The sequence below is a fragment of the Bicyclus anynana genome, chromosome 17 (genome assembly GCF_947172395.1).
Source record: "Bicyclus anynana chromosome 17, ilBicAnyn1.1, whole genome shotgun sequence".
Lineage (NCBI taxonomy): Eukaryota > Metazoa > Arthropoda > Insecta > Lepidoptera > Nymphalidae > Bicyclus > Bicyclus anynana.
In genome coordinates, this window is record NC_069099.1 from 843500 (window position 1) to 854647 (window position 11148).

The following is an 11148-nucleotide window of genomic DNA, read 5'->3' on the forward strand; positions in this document are numbered from 1 at the left end:
GTCGCGCGGTTTCACCCGCGTGGTTCACGTTCCTGTAGGAATATGGGGATAATATATAGCCTATAGCCTTCCTCGATAAATGGGCTATCTAACACTGAAAGAATTTTTCAAATCGGACCAGTAGTTCCTGAGATTAGCGCGTCCAATCAAACAAACAAACTCTTCAGCTTTATAATATTAGTATAGTTATCACACTAATATTAGGCGAAAGTGTGTGTGTGTGTAAGACTGTAAGTGTGTAAGTATGTTTGTTCCTCTTATACGCTGCGGCTACTGAAGCGATTTGGCTGACATTTGGAATGGCAATAGATTAAACTGGATTAACATATACCTAGGCTACTTTCATCCCGATAAAAGTTCTAGGTTCTCGGGGGATTCGTGAAAAACTCAAACGAAGTCGCGGGCGTCCGCTAGTATATATCTATTCTGTTCTGATGCATCACGACACGATACGACAAATATAAACCCTGAATTATACAGGGTGTTACGGAGTATTTCCCATAACTTCAAGATTGACAAATTCACGAGGAGACGAACTGCATTATGGTCCTTAGACGTTTTTAATTAATTTTTCTTAAAGAATATAACCCAGAGTTATGGGAAAATACTCCCGAGCATCCTGTATAGTACTCTAATTAATTACTTTAAACCTACAGACAATCTTTGTTATATTAATATAGATAAGAATTTAATTTACCTATAGATATTTGCAACTTTAGTCAGTAGCTATTTATTTCGTAATGGTTGCTCGTTGATATTGTTATTATAACAATTCAATATGTTTCAAATTTTATTTATATCTTTCGTGGCTTGTTTGCTGACATGGGTGTATTGGAGATGGCTGAGAGTGAGGAGCTACTGGGCGGAGCGCGGCGTGCCTCACTTACCGCCCAATCCCATCTTGGGCAGTTTGACGTTCCTACAAAAGCAAAATGCGGTGAGTATTACCTTACATACCATATAAATAGGGTTTTGATGACCTCTTTGGGCGGTAAGGCTGTGGGGTTCAAGATGTCCAAAAAAGGTTTTTTTTTATATTAATTTATTTGGGTTAATAAATAGTACACGATTAGGAATTAATTTTAAAAATATCGAAAACAGAAGACGATAATATAGAATTCTAGAGAAGATAAACATTGGAGTTAGAGTATGAGTATGCATGTAGAGCACGTTCCAACGAGAGGCATGATCGGTAACACTGTCTGTTCCATTTGAAATATAACAAAACAATGCATCGTGCATATTCCTGAATTATAATTTATGGATCTGACAAAAAAGTCTGCTTTAGCATATCTTTTAAAAATAGATCATCATCATTATAGTTTCATTATATATATAGCATAAAATAGAATGCATTTTATTCAATATAGTTCTGTAAAGGTGCAGAAGGAGGTTAAGCAAGAGTGATAAGTGATTCATTCGAATTACTCTCAGGAGTCAATTAAAAGTGTTGCTTCACTTTACGAAAGCATGGCATGGCTTGACTGGACATGCTAAGGGTGTGGATTTTCATCCTACTCCTAAAAAGTTAGCCCGCTTCCATCCAAGATTTCATCATCACTTCCCATCAGGTAAGATTGTGGTCAAGGGCTAACTTGGAAAGAATAAAAAATTTAACAAACTGACACACAATGAAAAAAATAATAATCAATCAATACTAATATTATAAAGCTGAAGAGTTTGTTTGTTTGACTGAATGCGCTAATCTCAGGAACTACTGGACCGATTTGAAAAATCATTTCAGTGTTAGATAGCACATTTATCAAGGAAAGCTATAGGCTATATATTTTCCCTGTATTACTACGGGAACGGGAACCACGCGGGTGAAATCGCGCGGCGTCAGCTAGTTGGTAAGTAAAAGCAATAATTATTTTGATATGTCAGGGGGTGTGGATGCGGCGCATGTACGAACGCTTCAAGACCCCCTACATCGGTATCTGGCTGTTCTGGAGACCAGCCCTCATCGTCAACTCGCCCGAGCTCGCGCGCCTGGTGCTGGTGAAGGACTCCGCCAACTTCAGGAACCGCTTCGTGTCGGGCGGGGCGGCAGATCCTATTGGAAAGCTCAATTTGTTCACCATCAAGGTAAGTGGTTAAAAGAATTAAATTATTACCTAAAGTAAAATTTAGTGTTAATGAATGAGAGGGAGAGCTAAAGAAGTTATATTTTAGTTGTGTGTGAAAAAGCAAGTGTTTTTTATGAGAATGGAGATGTCAGAAGTTGGGCCCAATTTTCAGAACGATACAGAAATGAAAAATGCATACTTTGCTAGATTACTCCAATTATTACGCGAATATTATTACGCTTAGCCGAAATAATATTCGTCAACAGGGAAAATAAGCTGATTTCATTATTTTCACACCAACCCAGATGTGCAAACGCATATCGTTGCGTATGCGTATTTCACTGATCGTCAATGTCTTTGTAAACGCGAGCAAAATTTTTCAAGTCAATCAATGTATGAGATGTCATTGTCAAGTAAAGAAGAAATATTCATGTCAAATGTTCTGTTTATCAAACTGAAAGTTTCCTAGGGATTTAACTCCGAGCATAACTCGCATCATTGCCTGCTGACGCTGAGTGACTTTGAGCCTTCTAAAAAAGCTTGTAGTTTGCGATAAATTCTCAGATCCGCAGGTCATCACTGGCAACACGCATTGTTCGAAGACTTTCATCTTCAGGCAGTAAGGAATTTTTGACACAAAGATGTCGCAGAGTTACCCGAACGCTGCCCAGCCGACCTAGATTTGGTGGTTCACCTTTTTCTCGAAATTCTCCATAATTGTCCTAATTTATGGCCAAATTTAAGCTCTGTAGCATTCGTATAATTTGTATCTGAGTTTGTATGGGGACTGGGTTTTCGCTTTTCATTTATTTTTCAATAAAAAATTTTGATAACATCGAAATGCACCAAAAATTCTAAAATAAATGCGTTACTAGTTTATTTTGGAGATTGGTCCTATAACCATTTGATATAGTTCTACCTTCTGCCGCCATGCATCAAACCAGCAATTTGCAGCAAATTAAAGGCATAATAATGTGGATGAACACCCACTCTTGGAGTCCTGACCATCAGGATTTGGATAATAAAACAAGATAAATAAATAAATGACGGTCTGATATTTTTGTAGGACCCGGAATGGACTAACATACGGCGTCGTTTGACCACCCCGTTCACAGCAGCCAAGCTCAGAATCTTACAAGACTTTATACGATCCAAGGCTATGGAACTGGCCCAAAGAATAAAAGTAGAACAGAAAAGCCGAATACATCTAAAGGTAATTTGTTACAATACTACGTAGTTCGGTATTAATTAATTGTTGTCCACCACGCTGCTCCAATGAGGATACGTGGGCTTAGGGTTTAACTTTGTAATAACCACTATCTATTACTGTAGATGTTAATGATAATAAGTAATAACCCGATTAGTGGTTTAACGTGGTGTAACTACCGAGTTCCAAAATCCAGGCTGAGAAGTTTTAATGATAATTTTTGAAATAAAAAAAGAAAAGCTCAACATTTCACAGCTCCACCTAGGGGCTGAACCCAAAACTTCGAGATCCAAAATAATTGGACCACCGTCGCAGTTTATACATACCTACTTATTATCTCATAAATACGCGTAAGTTTTGCTTATAAGTTCAAGGATTTATGACTCCACAGATTTTTAATACAAAAACAATTATCTTATCGTCTAGTACTATATTACGTTCATTGTTTTCGTACATTTTTTATGGCTACGTGTTATATAATAAAAATATATATAAATTAATAATAATACATTTAGTATTTAGTATTTTACTTTTTTTGTATATATGTAGTTTTAATGTCATAAATATTTTAAGTAATTTTAATAAATTAATGGTATTTCCTTTAAAAAAATATCATCATACATTTGAAGCTTCAAACTATTTATTAGGTACTTATAGTTAAAATATTAATATATTTTGAATATACCAAAAAAAAAAACAACGCATAAATATATAAATTTGGCATGAAATGACATGCGTTATTTTTAATTTGTTGATAAACATTGCTTATCGAATTTGGCTTTAGTTAATTTGGTAAACTTGTTATGATTTACCTATTACCTACAACCGATATGATAAGATTTACTGTAAAGCTGAGACACATCATCTAATTTTTTCACCCAGAGGCAAAGTACCCAATACGCTGGCGTTATTACCCCTCTGTATATATATCCTCTGTATATGGCAAGGCTTAACCTTTGGGCCAAATAAGTGCCAGCTCTTTGGTCACCTGACGCATAGATCAATTTGTCAGACATAACATTGAAACATTTTTTGGTATTTGTTGACCAAGGGCTGCTACATATTCAGCAGCTGCGCCAGGCGTTTGGAACGTGCGTGAGAGATGAGATGCAGCCAACACGTATCTACCCAGGTTGCATCCCATACTAAAGCACGCCCCACGAGCTGAGATATTATATTTTCATCGGTACTTTTATTACAGAAACTATTCGCGGACTATTCAACAGACGTAATAGGCACGTCAGCGTTTGGTGTAGCCTGCGACGCCACGCTGACTGGTAGAAGTCATCTGCGGACGGTGACGGAACAGTTTACGCAGTTCAGTGTGTTGCGCGGCATCGGATGGTGTAGCATGTTCTTCTTTCCAGAAACTGTTGACTTTTTTCGGTAAGTGTCTTCCATGGCCGACAGAAGAGTAGAAATGAGATCCTTGTTAGAGAAAACATTCGAAGAAGTCACCGGATTTAATACGGAAATTGAAAAAGCTGACGCTTAGAGTGATTTCAGACTAGCGTATTTTATTGCGTGTATACGGTCGTTTACACGCACGCTACGTTACGCGCTTCAAAAAACCAGATTCGCGTAAATGGGGATATTTCAGCGTGTTCGCTCGAACCGGTGGTGTCGTGTCTGTATCTCTGGACAGTGTCTCTGGCGGCTTGCACTTATACGTATACGAAATTAGAATCGCGTCAACGCTCGTACGAGTTGAGTGTATGCCAAAAGGCGCGCATATACGCGTATAAAACGCTAGTCTGAAACCGCTCTTAAGTCGCTTAGATCGCTGTCAAGAATAACTTAAATAAAAAGAATTTAGTAAACAGCATAGCCACAGTAGATATATTACAAGCAGTATAATAACTCGGCCATATTTTTGAAATAAATACCTACAGCCGCGCGCTCCGTAAACATGTGATAGGGCTGCCTGCCTCCAGCATTTTAATTACATTTGCCAACTTTGTGTTTCCATTTAGTTATGTGATTGTAAATATACTTTTTTTTAAATAAACAAATAAAATACTTTGTAAATTGTAGTAAAATAGGAAGTGATCAATAAAATGCGTGTTGTTTTTTGATTGGTAGATTTAAATAAGGCTGATACTAATCAATGATCTTGAAGGACCTTCATATATTTATTTTGGTGATGCCATCTATCTAGGTGACCAAATAATAAAAAATCGGTCAAGTGCGTGTCGGGCCACGCGCAGTGTAGGGTTCCGTAGATTATGTTAGCACTTTAACCCCTTATGAAATGTACAAAAATACCGATAACGATACCCCCACACTATAGAATAGACGATAAAAAATTGACCCTGACTTGGCATGTAGGGAAGGAACTACAAAAAACAAATTGAGATTGACCGGGTTCGCTAGTAGTTTAATAAAAAAATCTGGATAGGCATATTGATATCAGCTGACTCTTTACTTTTTTTATTCAAATACATTAAAGTATGAGCAACACAATAATGTTGTTAAATTCAAACAACTTCTTTACGTAACTTCTTTATTACCTTAAAATACAGGTATACAAAACATACATGTCATAAGATTTAAATCTATGTATTACATAATAATCAAAGAAAACAACCTAAATGAAGAAGTTAATAAATAATTATTTAATAATTTTATATTAACGTTTACGTCATTTACCTATTTACACAATTTTATGATTTAAGCATTTATTTATATATATATTTATTAAATTATGCCTTTAGAATACAAAATATTAATCAAACTTTATAAAAATAATAACTTTTTTCCTAGTCGTCATAATTAAAAAATCCAATACACTGCGTTCGTCACCGCGGCATAGTCGCAACGGTCTTCACCCCACGATCACCCCACGTACGAGGTGCGTAGGTATAGCTCGCGTTTCGACCTTTAGTATGAAGTCCAACTACTGCTTGTAATATATCTACTGTGGCATAGCTGTTGGCGTAGAATTATTACAAGTTTTGTAATAGTTCTACGGACGGTACATACTCGTAGTACTAGATTTAATTATCATGTTAAAACGGGCATACCTTACTTTATTCCTTGATATAATTTCAGATTCAAGTTTTTCCCAAAAACATCAACAGACTACTTCAAGAGGGTGTATCGTGCTGCAGTAGCTCAGAGAGAGGCGCAGTCTCACGACGTCGAGTCCAAGGACCTGCTCGATGTTTTGTTGAAAATTAAAAAAGAAAGCGAAGAACAGAATCTAGGTAAGACAAATACCTAGTAAGGTTTGTGACAAGTCAAATATTGAATCCTTCTTAAAAGACGATTAACAAACTTTTGGCGCCTTTTTGAAAATCAAACTTATATAAAATCAATCAAATTAATATTAATTATTTGTGTTTCTTAGAAAATCTTTGCTCGACTTTATTTTCAAATATTTTATTGTTTATTACTAGCGGACCCGGTCAAGCTTGGCTTTGACTTATGTCCACTTCTTCCCTATCCCTACCCTAGACTACTCTACCCTACCCTACCCCTACCCTACCCTCCGGACCCCTACCCTACCTCTACCCTACCCTAACCGACCCCTTATCCTACCCCTACCTCTTGACTCTTAAACGTTTGTATGGGAAATAGAAAAGGGTTGTTTTTATAATTTTCCTGACAATTATTCAAATTTTTCTCACCTTTTAAAGCTTTCCTATACCTCCACGAACATTAAGACTAAGATAAGATAAATCCGTTCAGCCGTTCTCGAGTTTTAGCGAGACTAACGAATAGCAAGTTATTTTTATATATGTAGGTATATGGGTATAGATATATAGATAATATATCTTCTGCAGGTTACTCAGAAGACTTCATAGTAGCTCAAGCAGCGATATTTCTCTCCGGTGGCTACGACACGTCTGGATCTTTGTTGGCTTTTATGACTTATGAATTAGCCTATTATCCTGAAATACAGGTAATCATCTTAAAGTTAAAGTTATGTCGTTTTTGTATCGTTACTTCTACACGATATCGTATAGGAACGCTAAAACCCTTGGTGGTACGTCTTTGCCGGTAGGGTGGTAACTAGCCACGGCGAAGCCTCCCACCAGCTAGACCTGGACAAATTAAGAAAACCACAATCGGCCCAGCCGGGGATCGAACTCAGGACCTATCTTGTAAATCCACCGCGCATACCACTGCGCCACGGAGGCCGTTTTCTTTCTCCTTATCTTTTTAGATCTTTTATTAATTAACGAGTACTTTTGAACGTTATTTAAATCGAAAGGATACCTATTCTGTTACGTCTAGGTGCCTGATGTTATTTGAAAAAAATATTTATGGTTTTGCGTTGTATATCAAAAATATTTTGTTATAGGATAAACTATACGAGTACCTTCTAGAAGCCAAGGAACGCAATGGTAGCGATGTCTTTACTTCAGATCAACTGGCAGATATGACCTATCTGAACTATGTTATCAAAGGTGATTACAAAATATTAGAATTAAAAACAATAATAGATTGAATAGTTTTTTGGTATCTTATAGAATACCAAAAGAACTATATACCTAATCTATGTTGAGCTATGTCGGTGACTTTGGTTCTTCTGCGGATTTCCTCATTTCTGATTCGATCACGCAGAGATACTCCTAACATAGCTCGTTCCATCGCCCGCTGTGTGACTCTGAGCCTTCTTATGAGGCCCATAGTTAGCGACCAAGTCTCGGAATCATAGGTCATCACTGGCAACACGCACTGTTCGAAGACTTTTGTTTTCAATCCATTACAATATACGAACGTTTTATTTTTATATATTAATTAGTTTATTTTTTATTGAACAGAGGGTCTTCGTAAGTATTCACCAATGAGTTGGCTGGACAGGGTCGCAGCGGACGACTACAAAGTTGACGACAAGTTGACCATCAAAGCTGGCACCCCGGTGTACGTTAACGGAGTCGGCATGGCGTACGACCCTGACTACTTCCCCGACCCTGACAAGTTCGACCCTGACAGATTTACGCCGGAAAATGAACAAAACATCAAGCCTTATACATACATGCCTTTTGGAGAAGGCCCTAGGATTTGTATAGGTAATGACATTATGAGATAGTTTTTTTTCAATGATACGGACTGCGATCTCACTTGATGCTAAGTGAAGACACTGTTGAAGAAGTTTTATAATAGTGGTCTGGTCTAACTTGGAAAAGGTACAAGTTTATTATATCTAGACTTCTGAAAACTACGCAGCATTTTATCGGAGCGTTAAATACGCTTAGCGGTAGGTAAGTATCTACGTCTTTGCCAGTAGAATGGTAATTATTGTCCACTATACTTATCCGTTTGATGTGAAACTTGCACGCAAAGAAGTCTACAATTTTTGCAATAAAGTTATCTGCCCCTGTAGTCAAGTGGCACGTCGATTCTCCTTCTACTATCGCTAACGTTTCCAAAACTAGAAAAATGTATGGGAATGACATTTGCTATCGACAGGTCACGTGATCAAGATCTGATATTGCCATACATTTTTCTAGTTTTGGAAACGTTAGCGATAGTAGAAGGAGAATCGACGTGCCACTTGGCTACAGGGGCTGTTTATATTGTAAAAAGGTATTTAACTAACCAACTAAGATTGTTAATATTAGAGAAAATCGCGATCGGTTCCCGTTAAAGTATACTCATAAGTTTGACGACCTCCGTGGCGCAGTGGTGCGCGGTGGATTTACAAGACGAAGGTCCTTGGTTCGATCCCCGGCTGGGCCGATTGAGATTTTCTTAATTGGTCCAGGTCTGGCTGGTGGGAGGCTTCGGCCGTGGCTAGTTACCACCCTACCGACAAACACGTACCGACAAGCGATTTAGCGTTCCGGTACGATGTGTAATCAAGTTAGCCCGCTTCCATCTTAGATTGCATCATCACTTACCATCAAGTAAGATTGTAGTCAAGGGCTAACTTGTAAATAATAAAAAAAAAAAGAAAAAAGTACTGTTCAAGGTAGCAGGCATTACTAACAACCTATAATTGTTTGTGTTTCAGGTATGAGGTTTGGCTTGATGACGGTGCGGTTTGCAATGGTGGCGATATATCTGAACTACAAAGTTGTGCCAGTGCCAGACATGCCACATCCAGTAGACGTCACCGTTGAGAAAAGAGGAATGTTCTACACCCCCGGTGAAGTGCTATCTGTGGAATTTGTTCCTAGAGCATAGATCCGTGAGCGCTTACAGGAACTGTGATCGTGGAATTGGAGAATCTTACACGAAATTTTAAGTTCTGAAAATACATTTTTAAATGGTTTTCAGTGGTTGGCAGTGATAATTATATTAAAAAAAATCTCCTGGCTTTGTTAAAAAATCGCTTTATTTACGCATTCAATTACTCGAGTTTTCGATAACCCGAATATTATATACATGTATAATGAGCATGAAAATTATGATGACAGTGTAAACTTTGTGTATTACAATTATAAATACTCTTTGTATTGTTAATAAACGTTTGGAAATCTGTAAATGAAAATAAAGACTCTTAACTTATAATAATAATATTAAATTATGATTATGTACTTATAATTATTTTTCATGGATGATGGGATGATGGTGGTGTCTTGACAAACAAAGAATCTTTCGTATATTAATAATAAATCAAAATATAAATATACGGAAGACTCTTTGTTTTTAAATGCTTTATTTACTTAACCAATTGTTATTAAAATCATTCGCGCTATTGATGTTACAGAAGTTACTTAGTTACTTAGCTTTATGGAATAATTATTATATGGAGGAGAATAATAAAAAAAAAGTTTTAAACAAGGAAAAGTCAAGCAATAGCTAGTTATACAAGGACTTATATTAAAATAATAGAATAGAAAAATTCGTTCGTTCGGGAGAAATATAAATGTTTTCATAATGGAGATTTAATGAATTCCTATCCTACTCATACTTTCCCAATCATAATCCAAGAACTTGTTGAGAATAAATCTCAATACAGAGATGTCGTTAACAAACGAAATTGGAAATCGTGACGCTGAACCGTAAATCGTTTCTCGAGAATGTTCAAGACAATGGTACAAAAGGCCGAACCCTCGCTGATAACAACCCAATTTCATTTTTGGTTTTAAATGACTCAAAGTGCCTTTTCTTTCTCGGTTTTGTTCAGGGTTTGCTTTTTTATTTTAAACCATTATCGCCAGACAATAAAGAGCAACTGCCATTTGACTTTAAAAATCGATTATTCGTCTAATTAACTAGCAGTTAATTTACTTCTATTGTTTTTTTTTCTTATTTATTTGTATGTCAAAAATCCATTGATTGAATTATACTTATAATAAAGTTACATTATAAGTATACAAGTACTACTTTATATAATGTTATTATAAGTATACGGCATTTATTTTATGTATGCTGCGTGCGTAGTAAGTAGTAAGTTAAGAAAAATGGGCTACTTATGTAAAGAGCTTGCCCTTACGTAAGTAACCTATTTTTCTTAAAGTAAGAAATGAAATACTTCGACAATTCGTAAGTTGTCGCAACCTAGTCTTAAACTTTCCGATGTAACCAGTTGCGCCTTGGGTTGTTAGGTGCAAATACAAAGGTACGAAATAAACGACAAGCACTTCTGCGAACGTCCATGTGCAATAAAATATTTTCTGTTCGATTGAATAGCGTTTCCCTCGCGAGACTGCCAAGTGTATATTGAAAATTTCCTCTCCATATTACACACACGCCCCTATTGCTATGGCGATAGAGTTCAAATTGCGGGTAACTGTTTCTCGTGCGAGTTGCGAGTAATCTTCGTAGGTGCGACGCATTCTTTATTCAGTTTGCTCAAATCGAATCCGACGAGATGCTACGTTTTTCGAAATTTTTGTGCAGAGAAATTAGGGATAAATACACATAGGAAGATTGCTTAAACAATATCATCAATATATTTAAATAAAATAATTGTGTTTT

At 36.6% G+C, this 11148-nt stretch overlaps 1 protein-coding gene across 1 annotated transcript; it reads left to right on the top strand.

Annotated features, from left to right (window-relative positions):
• Positions 1-277: 277 nt before the first annotated feature.
• On the top strand, positions 278-10194 carry LOC112046136 (cytochrome P450 6k1-like). The gene is made up of 9 exons (XM_024082643.2): positions 278-937; positions 1885-2085; positions 3133-3279; positions 4475-4659; positions 6325-6479; positions 7059-7177; positions 7580-7685; positions 8043-8291; positions 9236-10194. The coding sequence occupies exons 1-9, from the start codon at positions 779-781 to the stop codon at positions 9406-9408; spliced, it is 1494 nt and encodes a 497-aa protein (XP_023938411.2). The 5' UTR covers positions 278-778; the 3' UTR covers positions 9409-10194.
• Positions 10195-11148: the final 954 nt, after the last annotated feature.